Raw genomic sequence first — 27,468 nt, 5'->3', positions numbered from 1 at the left:
AAAGCGTGCTTCTTGAAACATGTGTTAACAGTGTCCTGTTTTTTCTCAATTTCATAATGAATCAAAAAGTATGAATACATGCAAACAAAAAATATTTTGTTGAAAGTGTTAGTGAGAACTAAAACCCTATACTGATATATATATATATATATATATATATATATATATATTTGAAATACAAACAACATTCATTGTAATCAGATGTAATCATGATTGCTTTATCGATGTATTCATTAATTTAATCAATTATTAAAAGAAATGCTGTTATCATAAATTCAATTTAATTGTACATTTGGCAAAGTAATTGTATTTTAATCAATCACAATGAAAGATTTTTTTGTACCTTCCATATCCTCCTGTTACTGTTTCAGAAATAGCAGATATGGTAATTTGACTATGCATTACCTTTGTTTATATATTATGTGTGTTTATTGTTTTTTTCTAGAGATAATTTTTGCTGCATATAATTTAATCAAGTATCAAAGGCACGGTGCTTCAATAATGATTAGAGAACCACAAGGATGAAAAGTAAAGAAAGTTGCCTTAGTAAAAGACAAATTAGGAAAAGAAATTCAAAAGGCTCAGAAATGTATGAATGTGAACATTGTGATAAAACTTTTTTGACAAGGAAAGTTTTTAATAAGCATTTGAAAACGCACACCAAACCATATAGATGTGACATTTGTGACAAGTCATTTGGTTATAAGTATGTTTTAGATCGTCATATAGTAACTCACAATGAAGATAGAACTCACTTATGTGCTGAATGTGGCAAGTCATTCTTTGAGAAAGGAGCACTTATCAAGCATGGGCGAATGCATAGTGGTGATAAACCTTATAGTTGTGAAACATGCAATAAAACATTCAGTCAAAGAAGTAATTTGCTAACTCACATGAAAATACATACTGGTATTAAGCCATTCCGATGTGAAACTTGTGGTAAAATGTTTAATAAAAGTGGCAATTTGAAAGTTCATGCACAGATACATACAGGGGAAAAAAATTATGAATGCTCAGTGTGCTTAAGGCGATTCACTCAACGAGTACAGATGGTGAAGCATACTATGACTGTTCACAGTAAACTAAGCTTAAAAAAAACAGAAGAAATGTAGATGATTTGACTTGTAAACAATAGTCTGAATAGATGCATTGGTCACCATTTACAGCAAAAAGAAGTGCATATACAAACATATAGGTTTGTAAACGGGCTAACTGTGTTAAAATATCAGTGATAAAAGAAAAAAATAGGTTAAAAAAATATCGAATATAAATTCATTGTTTTTCTGATCCTAACCAAGCGTTTTTTAAATTTTGATTTTATTCAACAATATGATGCACTTACTATTATTGAAGTGGTGTTGTGTGATTGAGAGAAACTGAATTCCATTCACAACTTTATAAGGGATTATTTTCTTTTTCAGTCATGGGCGTGGTATTAACAGATCATATCAAAAAGGAAGATGGAAAATGTAAAAAATGATGAAATTGACATTAATGAAACATTTAGGGATAAAAACATTATTACATGGGAAATTAAAATTTATTATTACAGTTTACATCATATAATCCTTGAAATTGTACTGTGTATGCTACTATTTTCACAAGAATCAAAAACCTCTAGTGCTAACAACACCTTGTATTTAACTTGCATTATTGAAAATACTTGTGTGCTGACAAGTACATGTATATAATGTGACGCAGGTTCAGGCAGGTATGGCTCTTGTTTGCTGATCGAGTTAGGGGTGAGTTTCTGGTGAAATCGAGATGTTATTTTGAGTCATTATAGAGTTACAACTAAGATTCGAGTTGAAAATCGTGTTTGTATGAATGATGTTGATTGACATGATTTTTGGTATATAAGTTAACGATGATAAGTTACAGGTCAAGTTTAACATTCGTTCCACTCGTATCATTATACGGCCGCACATTGTGTGCGGGGAGGGATGGGGCGCTTGGATGGAAATATAAGAACAATCAGCGACCCTGCCTTTTTATTCATCCCCAATGCATCTTCTTCCTATTTCAAGATTGGCACCCTGTCTTCTTTTTTTTTAATTTTAATTTCACACATGCCCCCTCACAAAACCTGTCCCAGTTCACCCCAAGCTAACCAAACCATGCGTGATATAAACAGTGCGCAAGTTTTTTTTTAATGCAGTTTGTGAGAGAGGGAAGTAGTAAAAACGTTTTTAAGGCGATTAACAAACTTGAATTATTTTGTTCGCCTCTGTACGTTACTAATTCGTTCATCCATTTCCTTCGACGATTAGAAAGACACGTATTTCAAAATGATGAGCGCTAGCTAAATCATGATTTCAGACGTACAGTATACATTTAATATGTACAGGATATAGAAAATGAATGAATATCGGTCATCACCTCTCTGAAAATCGAATGATCTGTGTCTAATACATGGGACATACATCTACCCAACATGGCGAGTTACAGAAGTTCAAAAATGAAGTGATTACAGTACGAAGGATGTTTTTACACTATAAGAACAATATATATAAAAATATTTAAAAAAAAAAAATACCCACAGTGGTCTAATCCTTGATCATAGTGCCAACTACACAACTGTACATTTCTCTGACAAACCGAAGAGGACAAAAAGTCGTATTAAAACCTATGATTTTTTTCAACCCTCTATTCTTTTATTTCCCTTACTCAGTAAAAAACACGACTCAAAAAACATAGCACATCGTTGTTACTCAAGAAAAGACGATACACTACCGATACATTGTACTTCGTAGAGATTCCCCATACTTTGTTAATACGACTCCAAATCATTGAAATACACAGAGGACTTGTTTTCAAAATTCCGGATTATTTTATCGATAACATATTTGTCCAATGTGGTGGACGCGTTTCAATGGGAACAAATTATGTTCTTCTACTGGCTAACCTATTCATTCACTCTAATAAGTATGACTTTATACAGCTGATCTGATTCTAAGGAAAGAACAGCATTAAGCTAGATGGTTGATCCTTGTTTCTACTGTATAGATGATGAATTTCATACATCAATTCTATCCCAAAGAACTAGAGATAAAGGATATTAAAGACGCTGTGAAGTCAGTCTCATATATTGATATACATTTAGAGATCGGTGGAAAAGGAGAACTATTGACCAAACTTACGACAAACGCGATGACTTTTCATTCCGTATTGTCAACTTTCCTTTCATCTGTGGCACCATCCCTTCAGCACGTATGAAGGTTTCATATCACAATTCATATGTTTTGCCATAGCTTGCCGTAACTATACAGCATTTTTGTACATCGCCCGAATTCTTATATGAGCCTTTGAGTAGGGTTATGTGATACAATATTGAAGTCATCACTACAGAAGTTTTATGGTCATCTTGAACTCGTGGATCGATACGGTGTATCCATCTGCACCATGAGAACCGTTTTGTTCAACGTGTCATAATTTTCCCTCCCATTTTTCTGAATCCGGACTTTACTTTTTATGAATTCAGCGGGTGTTTCTAGACAAGCAAACGACGATTACCTTACCGGTGACCTGTTCCTTGCTCCCAGGTTTTAGTGGAGTCCGAGTTGCTCATTTACTTTTGATTCTTTGTACGTATTATTTTGGTTATTTTACGTATCTTGTTGTGTGTGTCTGTTTTCCCTATCTGGTCATTGTCTCCGGATTACGTTTTTTTTTTATCTCCCCTGGAATCTTGGTTCCCTTGATTACTCTTTTATACGATCGCAAAAAAAATGCGGTAGTATAATGGTATCATGCTGTCACATATTTTTAGGTCTTACTCCATATAGTTGTATATGAACTTTTTTGAACATGTTTATCCTTTGAGTTGCAGTGAGGAAAGTACACTGTAACAATCTACATTATTATTGTTGAATAATTATATAATTATCGTGTACTGTGTGCTGAGAAATTTAAGGGTTTTTTTTTGGCAGAGTGAAACGTGAAATGGAAAGGAGTAAAAATAACCATGAAATTGACAGTCAAACACTATTTAATGACTTGTTTCTTCGGACTGTTGATCACGTGGTGAAAATTTTTTACCGTCACCGGCCATCTCATGCATATGAATATCTCGCATGACCTTAGAAGAAAAGTTTCTGAAGCCGAAGGAGACGCCAAACGGGAAATAGTTTGATTAAATAAGGTGGGTTCTGACGCAGTTATTTCCAGAATGAAATGTAGAAAATTATAAGTATAAAAGGACAAATTTTACTGCGTTGGCTATCTCTTTTGGAAAGATAAGACTTGATTACAATGTGTTACTTGTAAACAGTACAAAAACCTAGTTTCAGTTGATGTATTCATATCATTGTTTATCATCTTAATGCATATACACATATTTACAAGTAACAACACATATTGAAAACTGTGGGACGTACTTGTTTTTGTCTAAGTTTATAATAGATAGTAAAAATGTTATGTACCAAAAGTTTTAAGTTTCTGTTTATTTAGAATATTTTGACATCATTGCATTTAATAGGGATGAGACTTACTAGTTATCTGAATCAGCCATTAAACACATATATGGGGTCCATTAGTACTGAAAGATACAAGTTGTTTGAATGACATGAAAATACAGATTGTTTTGAATACCCTTTTTGCGTCTCTCAGGACTGCTGCATTTTATTACTGTTAGTAACTCTCTTTAGTAGAGGTGAAAGAATCTTGGTTCTGGGTGAACCTCTATGTTGATGCTTTGGTCTGATTGGGAAAAAAAATGGAAGTGGAATAGCAAATTGACATGTATATTTTTAAATGTGTATCGTCAAATCGGTGTGTGTGAAAAGTAAGAAAAGGTTGTGGGTCATTTTCCCCCATTCGTCTTGTCAACTCAAGAAGACATGGCTGCTCAGCTAATGAACGGTCTTTGAAAAAAAATTTCTTCCAAAAGAAAGAATGGTAAAAATATTACTTTTCCTAGTTTAAAATATTACAATCCTTTTTTTATGATTAGAAATGTGATTGTGCAGTAGGAAACTATGAAGGCTTCATTGACTCAGTACTTCTTACTAGATTAATTCTGCTTCATTCCATGGGGGACATAAGGCGACTACAGTTTCTTTCCATCTTTTCCTGTCCATTGCTGTTAGTTCTGCTACTTTTCAGGTCTTATCAATTTTATTCAGTTCATTTGTGAGTTCTCTACGTCAGGTGTCTTTTTTCCTCCCCTATTTCGGTGTCCCTGTGGGTTCCAGTCCCGAACTTGTTTGGTGATGTTTGTTGTCTTTCTTTCTTAGTTTGTGTCCAATCCATTTCCATTTTCTAGATCTTATAAGATATAGCGTTGTTCCGAACTTCTCTTTTACGCATTTGGATGTATATTTATTGACAGGAATTGGGGGTTTTCGACAAGTTTTTGAACGAAAGTCTATGAACTTGACATAAAAGTTAACATTAATATAAAGAATGATAAATATATTTGAATGTAGACCGCACTCGTTTATATGCCCGGTAACGCTACAACGACGGTGCAATAAGGGTCAAGAGATTAGAATATTTATTGACGTACACGTAGTGCCTTATCTCTTGGTCAGGTTGGTCATTATGACGGACATTTCTTTATGTGAGTAGAATCTTAATCGGAACTGAACAATGCTCTCAGTTTTTCATCACATTTACAACAAAAACTACAGTGCTTGCATTTTTTTAACAATCATATTTCGCATTTTTCTCGACATTAACTCTTACATGTAATAGTAGATACATTTTTGCAGATATGGGTCGTATGTTGATGGTAACGGTTTTCTGTAATTCATTCGGATTATAATGAAATTATGAACACATAAACAAAATGGTACATAAAATTGCCAAAATTGTACTAAAGTGTTATTTTGTAAAACATTTTTTTACAGTCGTACACTAAAAACCTACGTGCATGGATGGGATAATGAAATATTCGTTAAATTTTGTCAATTTTATGTATATAACCCCTATAATCCCAGTGTACAATCGAAATCATGAAGCGGATGCGATTGGCTTTTTAAACTCTTTTCAAGTTCAAAACATCAAAGACTACGAACTCCAATATTGACTTCCTTTCATGTAAACTGAGTACTAAATCATTAGGCATGTGTGGAGTTTGTCCAATAATGATTAGGACTATAAAACCATCTTCGGATGTGGTTATGAGGAAATGGTAATAATGTGTCTGTGTCATCTGCGAAACTTTTTAAATTTTTAAATTAACATTTATACTTACACTTAATCTAGCTTTCTCTCCAACTATTGACCAGAAAGTACTTGGGTTAAGTTTTATTTGGGCTCACATGTATTACAGAATACCATGAGTAAAAGTAATCTTGATACACTTTCAGATATCTTAGTTCTTTTCAAGATGTTTCTCGTTACCACCACAGAAGTTTACGGTAGGTTTGCAACTGGATTTATATTTATTTATCACCTGTAATTGATGGTTGATTTGTATTCTAGATATGTAAATGACAATAAAATTTTAAAAGCTATCCCTATGTGTATAAATCCATTCAATAACCCAGTATCTAATAAATGATATGCCCCCAATTTCCTTCTATTTCACGACATTTATGCCTCGTGCCTCCCTATCGCTTCTGATTTAACGATCATGAGGCACTTTAATGCCTTTCCTCACTACATGAGAAATATTATCGTCCTTGCGGACAAAGCTTCAAATAACATTGTATGTCTTTGTAAAGCCCATTACCTCAATTGCCTTATTAAGGAGTTGGGCATTGATAGTAACATCCCAGGTAATGCCACATACAAACATGCTACTTTTGACAAAGATGAAATCCTTAACAACCATAAGTTCTTCATGTCTTCGCTCAACATCGAAACAAAATGTGAGAACTTACCTTGCTTGTATTGGATACCCAAGCTTCATCAGAAGCCATACAAAGAAAGGTATATAGGTGGATCTTCATCTTGCTCCACGAAGAAGATATCAATTTACCTTACAAAGATATTGTCCGCAGTGAAGGATGGACAACAAGCTAGTTGTTATACCACCTATTCTCGTCAGTGGCATTAATGACATGTGGATACTTAAAATTTCTAAAGATTTACTTTAAAGCCTAAAATCCGGCAGCTTTTTGGAAACTAGTTCTCTCCAAACTTATGACTTCTGAACTATTTACACTACGTTGCCACATGATAAATTTGAATCTCGTTTGAAAGGACTTAATTGTAAATCTTTTGCTGATTCGAAAAATTATGTTGTTCTTGTTTACAAATCCATATATTTTTTCTAAAGTATCGCAGAATTGTAAAGTGTGCCACACAGAAAACAGGTATTTGACATGCTTGATTTTCTCATTGATAACATATATGTCACATTTGAAAGAGTTATTTTCCAACAATTTGGCATTCCAATGGGCAATAACTGTGCTCCTCTCCTAGCCGATTTTTGTTTATATTCATACGAGAATGAATTTCTTTGGAATCTCGTAAAGGACAAAATATAAAAGATGCTTAATCCTTTAACTTTACATACAGATATATTGATGATGTATTGTCCATTAACAACCCATCATTGCCTTGAACATATCCACCAGAGCTCCAGATTAAGGAGGCTACAGAAACAGCTTGTTCTGTACCTTTTTTTGGACATACATCGCGAATTTGACAACAGTGGTCATCTCAGCACGAAGATTTATGATAAAAGAGACGACTTCAATTTTAATATCATAAATTTTTCTTACCTCTGCAGCAATATACCTTCATCTTCTGCGTATGGTGTTTATATTTCACAATTGTTTTGTTACGCTAGAGCAAATACTAACTAGTAGTACTCTGTTTTCCTTGAACGCCATAAATATCTGCGTAACAGACTCCTGAATCAGGGGTATGAGGAAATGCACCTCAAAAGGTCTCTTAACAAATTCTTTTTCAGACATTAGTCCTTTGTCGAAAAATACTCAGTTTCTACTAAAAAGAATTAGTAATGATTATTTTTTTTTGTAAATTGTTCTTTGTGTTGATGTGACCGCTGTTTTACCGATTATGACGCAATAGCATGCACATGCTTTTTTTTTTATAAAAAAATCACTACCAGTATATTCATGCCGCAATGGTAGAGGGAGGTTTAGCGCACTGTAAAACCTAGATCTAACCTACCATTTTGTTTGAAGTATCTGTACCAAGTCAGGACCATTGCGGTGCTAGCTGCCCCGGTTGTGTAATATCTATTTTGCCAGATTTGTTTTGGACTTGACTTGAGTATGGCTCGGATTAGTGTTCGGTTATTTTGTTGTTACCCTTATTTCCGGATGTTTTTCACGTTTTCTTTGATATACGGTTCTACGTATCTCTGTAATTCCTCATTTGAGAATCATTTGTCCATATCTTCTGTACGTTCATGACCAAACCAAGTGCTTTCTATCATCTGACGCAATTCATTATTTATGCTCGGTTTAATACGTGGTTACCTGGTTTTCTACAAAATTCAAGTATTTTAAGTATGACCACAGGTACTTAGTAGTAGTAAACTTTAGGTATGATATTTTACAGAGAATATTTAGGAAGCGACAATATACCTGGTATAAAAAAATCACTGACCCAGCTGTTTTGTTGGATATTCATTCACTCGGACACGATCTTTTATGTAAATAGTATATACTGATAATGGTAATTTTCAGCTGTTTGAAGAATAGTCCACTTTCTTTTGCTATATTTATTCATGGTATATTGGTATTTTCCGTCGCGCGAAACTTTGTCAGAAAGGCTGTTTTACTCTTTAAAAATAAAGTGTGTGTGTGTGTGTTTTATAAACTATATCATGACTTCGAGTTCGAGGTTTATATATATTCATTTTACGTTTTAGGAGCCCCAATATGTTTGCAATGCATTGGAGTATCCCAACCTACAATGTGCACAAACGTTGTTCAATGCGGGGCTAGTGAGGTACTATAGTAAACTTCATCACGAATAAGTTGAATTTTGTTGAGGATAACCAATTACGTATGTCGCCAATAATGGTTTTACTCTACTTTCATGAGTCATATGTAATGTGGAGATTTTATTGTTTTTGGGAATTATGGAGAAAATTCGATTTTTTTGTCAAAATTATTACACAGTTCTTTGACAGATATCACTTGGGCTTGATTTACAGTTCTCATTTTAAAGCTGGTTTATTTATTTAATTATGTAAATCATTCCTATCAATCAACTGTGTTCTTTGATCAAAGAGGCCTCTAGGGGGAATCTAATTGTTGTTATCTACATTTCAAATGGTAACTGAACTTCTTTTATCAATAGTCACTTTTGTTAAGAAATCTAATATGAATTATTTCGACTTCTTAAAATATATAAATAAAGAGGGGGCTCAACTGAATGCAATAATTTTTTTAAAGACAATCTTTTTAAGAATTATTTGTTACTGCTCATTAGATTATGGGATATAAACGACTTTTTTGTTTGTTAAATAAAATCGTTAAGCGGCGTAAACCAACCCAAAGTTTATCCTATAAGGTAACCAGCAATTGAAAACAAAAATAAAACCACAATTACTATTGTTTTTATAATGTGAAATCAACATTTTTTTTAACGGGGATCAAAACTGTCAACTGCCAATCGAGGTGTTATCCTGGTTTGCCCACTTTTAATTACTTGTATAAATAAACATAAGGGGTTATGTTGTTTTAATAATTAAAGTCTGTTTCTGAATTGTAGTATATATTTACCTGTATTTTACCTGTAAAATCTTGTAAAAAATCCTATAATTTACTATTGAATGAAGTGAAATATAAACATTTTAATAATAAATCTTTTGCAGACTCTTTAGAAATATGCTCAATTTTAATTTGTAAAATTTATACAATTTTGATGAAATACCTTAAAAATCCTAAAGTAAGTTATGATTTTGATGAAATATTTTTGAATATGTTCTTGTTTTATTATGATCTATATAGTAGTGCTTCATATATTTTGTTTTTAACATATGTATCTTTAATTTTGTTTCCATAATATAAATATGCATCATATGTGCTATTATATGTCTGATATGCAATATATTAGTAAAGATTACTTTCAATGTTGTTGCAGTCAAAATCAATTGTTAAAATTAATTGTAATTGACTTCAAATGAATTAAATATTAAAGTATATAAAGATGTGTTATTCATCTTTTTTTTTTTTATATTTATACATTAAAAATAAACTATACAGTTAAACAAAAAATCCTCTATATACATATACAAAGAAACATACATATAGAACACCTTTCTATTTAGAACACACTATAATATTTTATGGTGAGTAAACCCTTTGTCTTTTTTGTTTATTTAACTAATTGGTAATTGGTATAATTAAATGTGGGCAAACCAGGATTAAACCCCAATCGATTGCGCCAATGTACTAGTAATTCAGTGTATTGGGATTCCCCATTGAAGTAGTTCCGTGGTTGATGGGCGTGGCTAAAATACCAAGTTATAGGTGATGCGAAGAAGAATTTTACAAAAAATCAAAGTATTTGAAAATGAATGGATTTGAAAAATGACATAGTACTTAAAAAACGTTCACTATGACAAAATCTTTCTGTATTCCAATTTTGAACAATTTTTTAAAATTCTTTTCAGAATTATATTGCTCTCTGAAGTTTCTTATAAGATTGTTCGCAGTTTTCAGCTTGCATCTCCCAATCAGTTTAAAAAAAAAATAAAATGTTCCTAAGAGTTTATCACTTCGGTAATTTTGTTATAACCTTTTTTAATATTGAAAAGTCCGATAAGCATCAACAAATTATGCGGTGCCGAAATCACCTTCCAAATGAAATGATATGTCAATACTTATGCACGTACTTGCTCTAGTTGTTCAAGCTCCGATATTTGTATAACGGAGCATCGTGTGTAGCTAAACATTCTCATTGACGCATTATTATTTTTTTAATTATGTGATTTCTGAGATCATATACAAGATACATGTTAGCCATAGAGTCAGGGGTTAATTATATGTATAACTTATATAAAAAATGTTCTCGTTATGTGCATGTCGAACGGGGGAGCCCGTTAGTATAATTTGTAGATTTTTTTTTTAAAACTGGTTTTAAAACACCAGTTAACTTGTTATAACAATTTAGCTTACCTGCTTTTTTTACACGAATAGATTTTGTTTTTGTTTTCTGATTGACCTAAAATACATTCAGCTCATGGTAAGCAGGGGCGTAGCTGCCTATACGCAAATACGCAGTTGCGTACTTTCGGAAAAAGTAACAAAAATAAAACACACACATTTTAAAGATGAAATAAAGGTTATTTATCACATATGCATACCATGAACGTAGTATAGGCTCTGAAAAACTGGCTCCAAAATCGTTAAAATTCAGGAGTTTCCCTCTGGGCTTTGCCTTGCCGGACTCACTGGGGGCCTTGATCGACCCCCCAAAAAGACCCTTCGCCGTAATTTTGCGTACAACTAAAACAGGCCTAGCTACGCCCCTGGTAAGCAATGACAGTAATTAAAATTAGCTGAAAAATATATATTTTAAATGTCTGCTTGCATGGTTAACATACCAATAGCGATCATGCGGAATTTATCGGCGTTTGGTTTTAACTTTTTAAAGTAATAAATTGTGTAATATCAACTAGGGTAACTTAGTTAACTTATAATAACACTGCCATATTACTTCGTATACAACTGCTAATTTTTTTTTGTCCCGTTGTAGATTTGCAGTATAAGATCCTATAGGACAGATGATGGCCACTTGTTGTATGACCTAGATTGTGCACAACCACAGGTATATCAATTTTGTGCTGAAATAGCTTAATTAGTATTCAACTCATAAATTCATTTTTTAATAATATTTATTAAAAGATGTTTCAGAAGTAATTAATATAAACCACGAAATATAAACCTTACCATGCCATCGTCATTTTTTTGTTTTGTTTTTGTGTTTTGTTCATTATTTTCAGACAGCCACAAAATATTTCATGGGACAGTAAGAGATTTTGGATAATTCATTCAATTTACGTTACTACATTTGATATTATTTAATAAAAATAAGAAAATTTTGGTTTTTGTAATAGACGATGGAATGCACTGCTGTTCACCCGTCCATATTTGGAAGGAGAGAAATGAAGACTAGGCACTTGAACATGACATCATCAATCGGCCAGACCAGATCGGTGATGGGACAAGATGTTTGTAGACAATGTTGTAATACTAACATTTGCAATGCGGGGTCAATGTGTGGTTCACCAAGTATGTATCTATGTTTGACGATTGAATGGTGGGGTCGTTGTTTTACTGGAAGTAGTTAAGTATTAATACAATTTCTTTTAAGCGATATATACAAGGAATATGAATACTAAATATAAAAAAAACGACACCCACTCTTTGTCACCAAATAATAAATCAAGCGGACAGCAAACCAAAATGGAAAGCGTCAAACAAAGCCCGCCAGTCAATCAAAAGAGTTATAGACCTCCAAGGATAAACACTAATATACATATTCATATATACTTGCATGTAAATATAATTATTGAACACTTATTGAAAGAAGGAGACAAAAAAAGATTCTAAAGAATAAAACTGAAGCTTGTGAAGAATGAACTACTAATTCTAAAAGCATGTGATACTCGGGAACAATCAAGAGATAAAGTACTTTCCTGTAAGAGTTGACTGTCGCAATCATGCTCCAAGAGATGATCTGCTTTCTTAAAAGCCCGAGCTCTCCTAAAAGATCTTCATTCGATAAGAGCAAAATAAATTTCAAAGGATGAATTACTCCTTTACAGAAATACAAGAAAATAAATCTAGAACAAGAAAGTATAACAACAATTATGATATTAATAATGTATTAAGTACACAAAAAAAACTTCTACATGCATGTTAATCTAAAATTACCTGTACAATACATTTTGTCAAATGGGAACGTATGGGCTCCCCGTGCTTCAAAAACCTTTTATAAGATTATGTAAGCCCAATATCAAATTTGCAACACAACTTACGTAATTTAAGTTAATATCTATACAGGTATCCCTGGAAAATACAAATCTACTGGTCTGGAAAGAACTGAAGAAAACAAAGTGCTATGTCCGTTATACTGGCGCCACTATTAGAAAAAAAATGAAAGATTCTCCACTTCATCTTTGTACTTAGGCATACAGCCGAAATTAGTACGTCATGGGATTATGAAATCAAAATTTAACAGAATCAGCGAAATTCTTTCGCTACAAAAATTTTGTCTTCTAAAGTAAAGTCTAAATGAACACGATATGCATCGCTCGCAAAGTATCTATGTACTTTATTGAGATTGAAAACTTAATGTCGCACCAGTCGTCGCAATTGCGCCCTTTGCGAGAAATCAAAATTTTAAATGCACGCTGAAGTATTGAGTAAGAAATTGGTAGTAAAACACGATGAGACAAATATACAAAAGTGGGAGCATCTTCGGGAGCTCGCATCGATCAACACATATTTTCAAAAGCAGACACTGGGCATAAATCTGAACATCTGTGTCTCACCATCGGAATTTCGAGTAAACGTTGACCAAACTGTTAAAAAACAAATTAGAAAAAATATAGTTTTCGATCACTTAAATATGACTATGATTAAGTTTACGGAAAAAAAAACAAAGCAAAAAAAAAAAAAAAGAAGAAAAAAATAGAAACAAGCACCAAATGGCAACATCGAGTTGACTCTCAAAATCTAGATATTGGTTGAATCTATGTAAAAGGATGAGCACGTGGCGGTAAATGTACTACTAGCAAAGACTGATAAATTGACTTTTTTTGTGTCTCTTTTTAAACAAAACAACTGCAACTCTGCAAAGGCAAATAAATAAAAAAATGTAATATTATAATATTTACAGAAATAAAGTAGTGATACAACTACCTACAAACTGAAGTAATAACAACAATGTAAATGTATAAAAATGTCATACACCAAGATAAGCATGCAGATTTGAATGAATTACCAATCATGCTTGAACTGAAGTACGAGTCTGAAAAATTGTACTCTAACAATTTGATCCTTAACTAGCATATAAAACAAAACTGCATGATTTGATCCTTATTGTCATCTAGATAAAGTGTCTGCAATTCTATAATTATTATTAGTGTACGTCACTTATCTCAAAATCATTAAAAGCGGCGAAGAATCAAATTTCTCATAAGCAACTCTGCAAAACTTTGTCTCTTGGTCTTCTTGTATTCAAGACTTGACTTCTGGTCACGTCGTTACAGGAGATTTAACCATTATCGAAAACGAATCTCTGCGTAATATCCTTTCTAAAGGTCCCAAGTACCGTGAACCACGCTCCATAAATTGGAATTATAACTTTTAAAGTTCTTATGGATGCCGTCGAGGACTATGCAAGAAAATGGATAAAACGAGAACAAGAAGATATTGATTCTCTGTCAGAGTAGTTAAAGGCCGTGAGGTCTTTAATTTTGAAACGAATGAAAGTTTTAAGTAGGTCAATGAGTGCCAAGGCTACATCAGTTTTCAAAGACCCCGATGTAGCAAAAACATTGTCTACTATACATGACAAATATGTTGTCGTACCAGCAGACAAAGCCCAAACAACATTGTTTTTGTCTGCAAAACGTTTTACATTCAATGTTTACTATCAGAGGTAGACGTAGAAAATAATAGCAGTGATAAGACGTATGCTGCTACCACTCTCTCCAAAGAAGAGATTGTTGAAAACCATAGATCTGTACTATCCTCTTTTGGTCTTTCTACCATGGACGATGATTGTGATTTACCGTCTATGTACTGGATTTCTAAACTCCACAAGAATCCATACAAACAACGTTTCATAGCTGGATCTGCAAAATGTACCACCAAACCTCTTCCAAAACTTTTAACTTCTATACTCACAACTGTCAAAGAGGGTCTGCAGTCCTACCACAACACTTGTTACTCCCGTAGTGGTATTAATTCAACGTGGATCCTGAAAAATTCGAAAGATCTTTTGGAGACAATCAATTCAAGACTATTATCTGAATATAATAGCATTAAAACCGATGATTTTTCAACACTGTATACTTCTATTCCCCATACTCATTTAAAATCCCGACTTAAAAACATTATACATCGTTGTTTTTCCAAACGAAGATGGTACACCTAGATACAAATATATAGTTCTTGGTAGAGATTCCTCATACTTTGTAAGAAATAATTCCCAATCATCTTCCAAATATACAGAGGAAGATATTTACAAAATGCTGGAATTTTTAATCGACAACATATTTGTCCAGTGTGGTGGACGTGTTTTTCAACAAATGGTCGGCATTCCAATGGGAACAAATTGTGCTCCTTTACTTGCTGACCTATTCCTTCACTTTTATGAGGCTGACTTTATAGCTGATCTGATCAGAAAGAAAGAATATCGTTTGGCTAGATCCTTCAATCTCAGTTTCCGCTATATAGATGACGTATGATCTTTAAACAATCCTAATTTCGGGGATTTGATACATCGCATCTACCCAAAAGAACTTGAGATAAAGGATACTACAGACACTGTGAAGTCATCCCCATATCTTGACCTACACTTAGAAATCGATGGTAAAGGAAAACTATTGACCAAACTTTACGACAAACGTGATGACTTTTCATTCAGAATTGTCAACTTTCCTTTCATCTGTGGCAACATCCCTTCAGCACCTGCGTATGGAATGTTTTATCACAACTCATACGTTATACCAGAGCTTGCCGAAACTACGCAGACTTTTTGTATCGCGCTAGAACTCCAACAAATAGGCTTCTGGAACAGGGTTATGTTGCTACAAGATTGAAGTCATCACTACAGAAGTTTTATGGTCGTCATCATGAACTCGTGGATCGTTATGGTGTATCCATCTGCACTATGAAAACTGATTTATATAAGGGGTTATAGTTTTCCTTTCCTCGTTTGTCTACCCCGGACTTGACTTTTTATGAGCAACTCGGCGGGTGTTTCTAGAAAAGCAGATGACGCTTACCCTACCGGTGCACCTGGTCCATGCTCCAAGTTTTTAGTGGAGTCCGAGTTGCTCATTTGCTTTTGTTACTTTGTATGTATGATTTTAGTTACGTAATGTTCTTTGTTGTGTATATCTGTTTTCCATGTCTGGTGTTTATCCCTGGATTAAATTCTTTTGAATACCGCTGTAACCTTGGTTCCCGTGATTACTCTTTGAACCGACACTTGATTGTCACAAAGTGCTTTTAACCATTTGCGTTTCAAATCTGCACCCCGAAGTTTAAGATAGATGAAGATAGCTAAAAGTTCTAAGGCGTTAATATTCAATGACTGCTTTTAAATAAACTCGGGGAAATAGTTTATGAAAAAAAACTTTCCTTTAAACCCACATCCGCTCACACAGGCATCTGACGACAATATGATATCTGGCTTAGACCACTCTTCCAAACCCATCACTGAAACACCGTTATGGAACGGTAAGAAAATGAATAATCATATTATATTTTTCTCGACTTCCAATGAAATTTTGATACAAGACTTTTTTTCAAATACCTCCCTAAGACAATTCAAAATTCTCGACATAATGTTTTTCTGGTCGCATACAACCCTCAAGAAAGTTCAATTTACCTACTTAAGATTGCATATCTCGAACTTGAGCTTTTTTCTACAGAATCAACTGAATTTCCTCCCTGACTGCTCAATCAAGAATGACTTGACGCTCTATTGAATCTTTCTTTGGAACCAAGTTCAAAGGATATACTATTATTACAATATCATGATGAAAAAGATTCCTATGAAACGGACCCAGAACCGCGCCTTTTTGTATCTCCTTCAACAAATATTTTCCTCGGGAAATTCTACTGCTCCTTTGTGGTTTTGATAACAAAGGTCATGAGAAAAATTCTCGTCAAAATCATATATTCTGAATAAAAATCAACCGTGTCTGGATTCAACTTACTATATTCGTATTTAAAGGAATACAAAACCAACCTCCACTTTTGGAAGGCCTTAACTGCCTTAACAAACGTTTGACTCTTTAAACTCTTAGCCCCCTTTGATCTGGATTAATATATTGGCACCTCAATGCAAGTTGAATCAACTGACTGACCACTGTTTTTGCCTCAGCTTAATCTTTCCTAACCATGCAACGTTAAATACTTGCAAACCTTTCCAGCTATATATATTCGGGTAATACACAATCTTTTTAACAATTGCAACCTGCCTTTACGCTCACACTCTGTAATGCCGTTGCTAGTAATAATTTATAATGCCCGGTGAAGGTCTGGGTGTCAAAAGAATAGGCCCGCAGCAGAGCTAAGCTCGTCGTAAAAGGCGACTAAATAGTGCTCAGAACCCTGGCCAGGAGTTAGGGCGCTAAGCCCACAGAGCAACTGGGTTGTATGCCCCAGGCGGTGGAATGGGGTACCCCTGGCATGTTACATGCTGGGGTCGTCAGGCCATAATACGGAAAACCTGACCGCAAACCATAGTGGTGCAACGTGTTGGGAAAGATGCTACGTTCGTCGCACGTTAAAGAACACTTCTGTGGTATTTTCCCGGAGTAGGAACCATAGGGCTCCGCCACAAGAAGCTAAATTGCCCGACCCTACTTACCTCTTCCTATTTCCAGTGGCAATCCAAATTTGACGACCCCTATTTGATACATAGCAGACACAGAATGGTAAGAAAATACCAATTGAAGTTCCGACCATCGCAGCTCCGCTACAAAACTGAATCAATTTAGAAGCCGCCAAATTACCGTATTTGACTAGTTAGCCCATCCAGTACAATATATGACAATTTGAGATAACTACGTTAACCGGTTCCGTTTATTATTGGGACATTGTCGAAGACAAAATAATTCGTCGGTCATGTCCAACCGTCGTGAAATCAATGTTAGGGTATTTGCTATCCGGACTAAAGAATAGATTAACAGGGCAATTAAGATGAGCTTGTATGCACAACGTTCTATTACACCACAAAACAGAGGAAATTTTGACATGCTTTTGGAAAGTAGTCGATCGGAGTAGAAACAGGTGAGCTACCAAGGTCAAACAAGGAGTTTTTCGAAACTTATGAGTCATAGAACATAAAACTGAAGGACAACCTATACGTAGTAAAACTTCCTTGGAAAGAAGATTTTCCTGAACTACCCACCAAATACAATGCTATTAAGCGTTGGACAGAAAACATGATAAACAAATTAAGCAAGGAATCTGACATGTTACGAGTCTATGGCGAGATCATCAAAGAACAAGAGAAAAGAGGATTTGTTGAAAAAGTTACATTATATACCGCACCATGCAGAAAAAAGGGACACTCAAACCACTCCTGCACGAATTTGGTTGGTATTAGAAACGAAAAGTCAGATAAACCAAGTTTGAATGACTGTCTAATGTTTGTCTTACCATTCACTAACAAGATTTGTAGGAAATGAGTATGCAACAACTGATATCAAGAAGGCTTTACTGTACAGATAGAGTTAGACGAAAAGACCGAAATGTAATGCGCTTCTTTTGGCTTAGCAACCAAGATGATCCAGCTAGTGAATTAATGAACTATTGCTTTAGAGCACTATTGTTCGGAACTACTTGTTTCCACTTCATTTTAAGTGCAACACTGATGAAACATCTGAGAACTAACCCATCTTACAAGACGGAGATGCTGAAACATGGCTTATATGTTGACAATGTTTTATCAAGTTTTCAAAGCGATGAAAAACTCTGTGTTATTCTGCAAATAATCAAGAAATTTATTATCTTAGAGAAGATTTAATTTGAGATATTGAAAGAGTAATCAAGGGAACCAAGGTTATAGCGGTAATCAAAAGAATGTAATACAGGGACAAAGACCCGACATGGAAAACAGATATACACAACAAAGAACATAAAGTAACTAAAATAATACATACAAAGTAACAAAAGTAAATGAGCAACTCGGACTCCACTAAAAACTGGGAGCATGGACCATGTGCACCGGTAGGGTAAGCGTCATCTGCTTTTCTAGAAACACCCGCCGAGTTGCTCATAAAAAGTCAAGTCCGGGGTAGACAAACGAGGAAAGGAAAACTATGACCCCTTGAATAAATCAGTTTTCATGGTGCAGATGGATCAACCATAACGATCCACGAGTTCATGAAGACGACCATTGAACTTCTGTAGTGATGACTTCAATCTTGTAGCAACATAACCCTGTTCCAGAAGCCTATTTGTTAGAGTTCTAGTGCGATACAAAAACTTTCGGCAGGCTCTGGTATAACGTATGAGTTGTGATATGAGCACTCCATACGCAGGTGCTGAAGGGATGTTGCCACAGATGAAAGGAAAGTTGACAATTCTGAATGAAAAGTCATCACGTTTGTCGTAAAGTTTGGTCAGTAGTTTTCCTTTACCATCGATTTCTAAGTGTAGGTATGATATGAGGCTGCCTTCACAGTGTCTGTAGTATCGTTTACCTCAAGTTCTTTTGGGTAGATGCGATGTATCAAATCCCCGAAATTAGGATTGTTTAAAGATCATACGTCATCTATATAGCGGAAACTAAGATTGAAGGATCTAGCCAAACGATATTCTTTCTTTCTGATCAGATCAGCTATAAAGTCAGCCTCATAAGAGTGAAGGAATAGGTCAGCAAGTAAAGGAGCACAATTTGTTCTCATTGGAATGCCGACCGTTTGTTGAAAAACACACCCACCACACTGGACAAATATGTTGTCGATTAAAAATTCTAGCATTTTGTAAACATCTTCCTCTGTATATTTGGAAGATGATTGGGAATTATTTCTTACAAAGTATGAGGAATCTCTACCAAGAACTATATATTTGTATCTAGGTGTACCATCTTCTTTTGGTACAATAACGATGTATAATGTTTTTAAGTCGGGATTTTAAATGAGTATGGGAAATAGAAGTATACAGTGTTGAAAAATCATCGGTTTTAATGCTATTATATTCAGATAGTAGTCTTGAACTAATTGTTTCCAAAAGATCTTTCGAATTTTTCAGGATCCACATTGAATTAATACCACTACGGGAGTAACAAGTGTTGTGGTAGGACTGCAGACCCTCTTTGACAGTTGTGAGTATAGAAGTTAAAAGTTTTGAAAGAGGTTTGGTGGTACATTTAGCAGATCCAGCTATGAAACGTTGTTTGTATGAATTCTTGTGGAGTTTAGGAATCCAGTACATAGAAGGTAACATATAGAATGCCAAATTACACGAACGTGTCGAATCGGAGAATACATTTGACAAGAGTAAACGTCAAGAAGGACATATTATCATAATATCATTTCAAGATAAATGCGACATATACGGGAAATACTGCATCAATCTTCTTGATTATTTGATCCGTTAGGAGTCCAAGAGTGTTAATATTTTGATGCAGGAAGTATGGGGCAGAAAGTATGACTGGGGTAAACCATTACCTCAAGTTCTACAAAAAAAATGGATAAGTTTAGGTCAGGATTTGAAACAATCATGAACAGGAAAGTACGATGCAGGCACGACACAAATTCACATATTCACTGGTGCCAGTAAATGTGCGTATTAAACAAGTCGGGACGGGAACCAGTCAATACTGGTTATGGCTATAACAGAGTAGCTCCATTGAAATAAATATCTCTTCGGAGATCAGAACGTATGGGAGCCATACTTTGAGCCAAACTCGCAAGACACCTATTTGAAACTATTGGAGACATGGACATGTATTTTTGTTGTGATAACCAGATTGTTTTAAGTTGGATTGATTCTACAAACCGCTATAGATGTTCATCTGTAACCGAGTAAAGGACGTCAATAACCAAAAATGGAGTTATTGCCCTACAGAAGACAATCCAGCCGATCTTCTTACAAGAATAACAGCCGACAAAACAAATTTTGGATACATGGACCGAAACGGATCACAAACAAAAATACATGCTTACGTGGAATGGACTAAGTAGCTAATACTTCATTCGTGGATAATTAGGATACCGAGACCAAATAATCACACTCACTTGTCGTTCCAACACAGACGACGTAGGCACATACCGTATTATTCAATTGGATCGTTTTACTTTTTAGTTTGAAAAGACTGCTTTGGGTCACTGCATATGTTTATAGATTCATTATACTCAGCGTCACATAAATAAGATACTGTTCAAATTTGAATAAAAATATTTTCCACGACTTTATTGACACCTACCGTCGTTTAAATTGTCTTAAATGACTTGCTCATTCTTTTAGCCAAACGGCTTCTCCCCAAACATTGAATTGTTAAATTCCGGAGAGATTATAAATCTCGGTCCCAATATTTACATTGTCAATAGTCGGCCATGTTTACAGTGATCGGGTTGCTAGGAGATGTTGTTTACGTTTAAATGGTTTGTCCAAAAACCGAAGAACCCAGAATGCATTTCGGAGCTAATTCAAATATCTCGGATCTATTCTACGGGACCATCGTACAACACCGAGAAGTTGATCAAGCAGACGATTGTCACCGGAGTTCGACGGGAACTTACGATTTTTTTTTTGAATTTGTAAACAAATCGTCCCGTAGAAAACCAATATGGCGGATATTAGTATAGGATTTTCCCGTAAGAATTTCTTACGCACGATTTCAGCCAATAAACAACTCATTGGAACTATCACGTCATGCATATATGCGAACTATCCTCAGATTCAATAAAAGAGAGACAACTCTAGCGGTAAGTCCCGACAGTTTAAATAAATAGAGCTTCAAATCAAAAATGTGCTGTATGTGACGTCGAGTATAGTATGTGCATATTGTATGGAGAACAATCAAAACCAAATATATTCATACCTGACAGCAGAATGAACTCCGTCGATCATCAGAAATATGAATCAAATACTCAGAGAACAACATCGGATTTTAAGTCATCTATTGAGACACAACTGATATTATTCAAGGACGAGGATGGCAATTTCAAATGAAAAGGAAGAATCGGCAACCTATCTTTAAGTGATGACACTAAGTTTCCATACTTACTCTCAACAAAACACAAATTTACAAATCTAGTCGTTTTGAATGCTCACGTTAATTAGCTACATTCAATAGTATCTCAAACAGTGACTCAAATTCGCCAAAACTACTGGATACCAAGAATACTAAGAGCACTGTTGCAATAATGTGTTGGATGCCGAAAGGAAGCAGGAAAGGCTTACCTCAAACATTACTTTCTTCTTTTCCGACCATCCAATACCATTCAGCGTTTTGCGTGACCACTCTATGTAAGAGACAATAATACAAATGAAGGTGTATATCTGTTTGTTCACATGTGCCTCTCTTGAAATCATTACAAATTTTCTTCCAGATTTTGAAGGTTTGCTAGTCGTTCATCTTTGCCGAGAATCATGATTTTGGACATTGTACCGAATTTTGTAGCAGCAAACAAGGAAATAAAGCAGCCAGTCAATTCACGATCTTTAAAACAAATATTAAACGATTAGGGAACATAATGTCCGTCAATCCGTGTAAAGCACCATAGAACGGAAGGTTCCTGAAACGTATGATAGGACTCACCAAAACAACACTAAAGAAAGTATGAGGATCTAACCGTATACAACTAAAACACTTTAAACTATCATCACGGAGATTGAAGCTATAATAAACGACCAACCTATCATGTACATTTGGACCGATACAAATGATCCAATATCGCTTAAACCTTCCAACGTTCTTTGTGACCGGAGAATCACTCGTTTGCCGTATGTGACAGATAGACAAGAAAATATAGGTAGTAGTACAGTATCTAACTGTGCGTTATTGCAATTACGTGCACAGAGACAACAAGAACTCATGAGACGATTTCTAGTTCGTTGGAAGCATGAATATTCAACAACTTTAAGAGAATATCACCGAGTTGGACAAAACAAGCATTCAATCGATGTTGGACAGGCAAAGATGAACTAACACGGTCAGTGATGGTTCCAACAAAAATGTATTAAGTAGTCATTCAGTGAGTAAGTTGTATCCGCTAGAAGTTTCTGATGATTCAATATCAGTCAAGACGAAGGACTCGAAAAGCAAAAACAAAGATCCGTGAATGATCACTTTCAAAGTGAAATTCAAGGTTACACTATACAAATGGGATTTAGGTGCACTGTTTCGGTCTAATTTTGTAAAACTTAAAAATGAAAGATGAAACTTGGTGGAAATATTGATTGTGGGTAATAGAGCAATCGTACATAAATAGATGCAATACTTGTGAAAGTAAAGAGGTGTCAAATGCATGCTTTAAGCTATCCGGAAATATTCAGGTCCTCACCGGATTGGATTATCTTTCCTGCACCAACTGGCTTTTTTTTTCAAAAAAAAGCAAGAAACATTAAGAATTAAAATCATGAACAATTAAGCAGAAAAAGGTACACTTTTTAATTGTTTTTTTTACAATAATACCATGCCAACTTACATTTTAGGCAGTTTTTAAGTGCCTGATATTTTAGAAAACCTGTTTTTTGACAATTAATTTTGGGAAGGCACCCAATATTTGTTATAAAAACTGCTGTATATTTTTATTTTGTTACCATTGCTACAGACTTTCATAACAAAATAGAAAAGAATGTCTTTTTTTATGAATCTCCATAATGTAAGGTTTTGAAAAATATATACTTCTTACAAGGAAAAATGTTGGATTTGCTTGATTCCTTGGTTCCCTTGATTACTCTTTCAGTGTCTCAATATAGCTTTATTTCCACAAATTGTCATAAAGTTATCTTCAGTGACCTATCTATATAGTGGAACCCAATTCCCTCTAATGAGACAATTTAAAAGTGAAAACTAATTGTTTAAATCATTTATTTACACTTCTACTTTTATAGTTTTAAATTTTCACTTCTCGGTACCCCAGTGTCAAGGAATAATATGAACTTTATTATAAACGTGACTTGACGTTGTTTTGCAGTCTAGGAATACAAGTTGAACCAAACAAAATGTTTTTCATTATACCACAGCTAAGTACTACCTAATTGAAACTTCAAATTTTATACTTGGAATATTATTTTGACCTTAAACCAAATCTCTTCAAAATCGTAGCATTTCGAAGTTTTGGCGGGAGAATCAGTCGCCATGGCAACCGGGATTTTCAAATGGTCGAAATTAAAATACGGCATATAATTTTCATCTCAAAACAAAGGTCATACAATGCATCGTTGTACCACATTACAAGATCCTAACCATCGAGGTTTCCAAGATATTGCGATGTCCTATATCTTGACCCTTGTTTTTCCTTATTAGGCAGCCATTTAAAAATGAGTGCCTTTTCCAGAGTTTACTTAAGTTTTGTAAGAATCCTCCGTGTGGTTTCTAAGAATTCGTCTTGAAAGGTTTATTGATGGTAAGACGAATCACGAAATAATAATAATAAACAGAAAAAGAGCGAAAAGTCACCTGGTGGGCGACTTCATGATAATGATAAAAACAATAAAAAATAATAAACGGATTAAAAACAACCAATCACTACCATGTGGTCGGTGAGTAAAAAGTAGGGTGCCAAGCATCGGATGCAGTGCGTTCACGTGGTTGCATTTTTATCAGAATCTCTTATAATTTTGGATATGTTAGGTTAAATAATAGCAGTATCGAAATGGTCAAAAAAGCAATGGTAACAATAAATCAGGGTAAAAATCGAAACATTTTGATAGGTCATTTAGGAATCCCAAGTGGTTTCAGCAAGAAATGAAATAAGAAGAAATATAATGACGGGCTCAATAGCTAACATTGGGTTTTGGGTCAGCTGAACTAGTAAGTTAACATTCAAAATTTCATTGTAGGATTTAATCACCTTGGACAACGAGTTTGTTTTTCCTGCTCTGCAATGTCCAGTCCTGAGCAGTGTAATACAATAACGCTCTGTGATAAGGACGAGGTATTTATATGCTTACTTGGATATTTTACTGAGTTATTTCATGGCCTGAAACATCTACTATCATTTGATACAATCCATCCGTATCAAGTCAGTAATCTTTTTGAACCAGGTTTGAAAGTTTCCTTGATTCAATGATGATGACTGTAGGGTACATACGATCGCTACTTAGTAGTTCCAAAGCTTCTTTGCACGGACATTATACACTATACAAAATATTATAGGAATTCGCACCAGAACAAACATCCTTTTTGGGTACTTCCTGCCAGCATCTGTTAAACTTGGGAACAATATTCTGTAGATAATTAGGAATTCGAACTCCAATAAAATTTGCACGTTTGAACATTTCTCTTATTTGTAAATTTTTCATGAGAATGGGTTTAACAGACGCAAAGTTTATTCAAAGCACGTGTCAAAGAGTTCTTTGTTCTTGAAGTATCTATTGACGCATCGTACTTTCAAATTCATCGTGAATGATTCTCTCAGTAAGGTCCTTTCTGATGGTCGTAAGAACCACACTCCATAAACTGGAACTATAACTTTAAAGTTCTTATGGATGCCGTGGAGGACTATGAGAGAAAATGGATAAAACGAGAACAAGAAGACACTGATTCACTTTCAGAGTGGATAAAGAATGTGAGGTCTTTAATTTTGAAACGTATGAAAATTTTAAGTAGGTCAATGAGTGTCAGTGCTACATCAGTTTTCAAAGACCTTGATCAAGTAAAATCATTGTTTATTATACATGACAAATATGTTGTTGTAAAAGCAGACAAAGCTCAAATCAACATTGTTTTTGTCTGCAAAACACATAACATTCAATGTTTGTTATCATTGTACACGTAGAAAATACTCGCAGTAACAAGACATATACTGCTACCACACAAAAACCATAAATCTACACTATCCTCTTTCGGTCTCTCTTCCAAAGACGATGATTGTGATCTACCGTCTATGTACTGGATTCCTAAACTCCACAAGAATCCATACAAACATAGCTGGATCTGCATAATTTGCCACCAAACCGCTTTCAAAACTTTTAACTGCTGTAAAAGATGGTCTCCAATCCTCCCACGACACTTGTAACTACCGTAGTTTTGAAAAGTCAATGTGGATCCTGAAAAAATTTCGAAAGATCTTCTGGAAACCGTCAATGCAAGATTATAATCAGAAAACAATAGCATTAAAACCTATGATTTTTTTTAACTCTTTATACTTCTATTCCCCATATTCAGTTAAAATCCCGAATCAAAAACATTATGCATCGTTGTTGCTCCAAATAAGACGGTACACCTAGATACAGATATATAGTACTTGGTAGAGATTTTTCATACTTTGTAAAAAACGATTCCAAATTATCTTCCAAATACTTAGTACACCAAATATGTTTTTAAAATGCTGGAATTTTTTATCGACAACATATTTGTTCATATCACAACCGGTGTGGTGGTCGAATTTTTAACAAACGGCCGGAATTCTAATGGAAAGAAATATATTCCTTCACTCTTATGAAGCTGACTTTTTAGCTGATCCAATTCAAATGAAGGAATATCTTTTAGCCAGATACTTTGATCTCAGTTTCCGCTATGTAGATGACGTACTATCATTAACCATTCCTAATTTCAGGGATTTTATTCATCACATCTTCCCCAAAGAACTTGAGATAAAATATACTACAGTCTCTGTGAAGTCAGCATCATATCTTGACCTACACTTAGAGATCGGTGGTAACGGAAAACTATTGATTAAACTATATGATAAACACGATGACTTTTCATTCCGTATTGTCAACTTTTCTTTCAGCATCCTTTCAGCATCTGCGTATGGAGTTTTCATATTACAACTTGCTGTAACTAAGCAAACTTTTTGTACCTCGCCAGATTTCTTACAATTATGCTTCTGGAACAGGGATTTGTTGCTACAAGATTGAGTACGAATGGAGTGTTATTTTTATAAATGCAAAATACCAAATTATGTAAAAATTGAGGGTTTTGATATGCTGTACACGTGTTTCAAGGAGTAATCTCTCATCAGCAGTATCGCTACAGAAGTCTTAAGTCGTCATCATGAACTCGTGGCTAGTTACGGTGTATCCATCTGCACCATAAGACCCGACTAGTTCAACGTGTCATAGTTTTCTTTTTCTCTTTCGTCTACCCTGGATTTCACTTTTTATGAGCAAGCAAAGTGTTTCTAGAAAAGCATAGGGCGCTAACCCTACTTGTACACCTGGTCCATGATTCCAGTGTTTAGTTTAGTCCGAGTTGCCCATTTTCTTTTGTTGCTTTGTACGCATTATTTTGGTTATTTTATGGTCTTTGCTGTGTGTGTCTTCCATTTCTGATCTTTGTCTTTGGATTACGTACTTTTTGATTTCTTGGTTCCCTTGATTACCCTTTTTAAGATAAAATCGATACATCATGGTAATCTGGAAAATAAAATGTGGAGTATCATTTGATTTGAAGAGACAAACTTTATACAATGAAGGTATCAAAAAAGTCAATAATGCTTTAGCCTTTGTGGCCAGTATTTTCAATCGCAAACACATTTTACTTGCAGGAATGTTTTGTTCAGGAGACAACAATAGGACTTGGTACAATAGGATGGACTTCTAGCTGTCACCGAAGAGATATGGTATAGACATTACTACCTTCTGTTAGTAAACTTTAGGTGTAATCAATATGATTCTGGAAACCTCAAGAAACAACAGCCATAAAAATCACACAAAAATA

At 34.6% G+C, this 27,468-nt stretch overlaps 1 protein-coding gene and 1 long non-coding RNA gene across 2 annotated transcripts in view; both read left to right on the top strand.

The window, feature by feature from the left end:
• Positions 1 to 449: 449 nt before the first annotated feature.
• On the top strand, positions 450 to 4,388 carry LOC148615843 (uncharacterized). Its single transcript, XR_015921883.1, has 3 exons — positions 450 to 589; positions 1,422 to 1,742; positions 3,930 to 4,388. It is a non-coding gene; the product is annotated as an uncharacterized LOC148615843 (long non-coding RNA).
• Positions 4,389 to 6,245: 1,857 nt separating this feature from the next.
• Positions 6,246 to 27,468, top strand: part of LOC148615842 (uncharacterized) — a 34,278-nt gene continuing 13,055 nt past the window's right edge. Inside the window, exons 1-6 of the mRNA XM_088581705.1 lie at positions 6,246 to 6,362; positions 8,795 to 8,874; positions 11,632 to 11,703; positions 11,993 to 12,218; positions 24,645 to 24,739; positions 27,296 to 27,370. Of these exons, the coding sequence (XP_088437831.1) occupies positions 6,281 to 6,362; positions 8,795 to 8,874; positions 11,632 to 11,703; positions 11,993 to 12,218; positions 24,645 to 24,739; positions 27,296 to 27,370 (630 nt within the window). The 5' untranslated portion in view covers positions 6,246 to 6,280. The remainder of the gene's footprint in view (positions 6,363 to 8,794; positions 8,875 to 11,631; positions 11,704 to 11,992; positions 12,219 to 24,644; positions 24,740 to 27,295; positions 27,371 to 27,468) is intronic.

Source organism: Perna viridis, chromosome 5 (genome assembly GCF_037379345.1).
Source record: "Perna viridis isolate PV_CMFRI_1.1 ecotype Kerala chromosome 5, ASM3737934v1, whole genome shotgun sequence".
Taxonomy (NCBI): domain Eukaryota; kingdom Metazoa; phylum Mollusca; class Bivalvia; order Mytilida; family Mytilidae; genus Perna; species Perna viridis.
The sequence above is the reverse complement of the archived record's forward strand: the minus strand, read 5'-3'. Positions and strand labels throughout refer to the sequence as shown.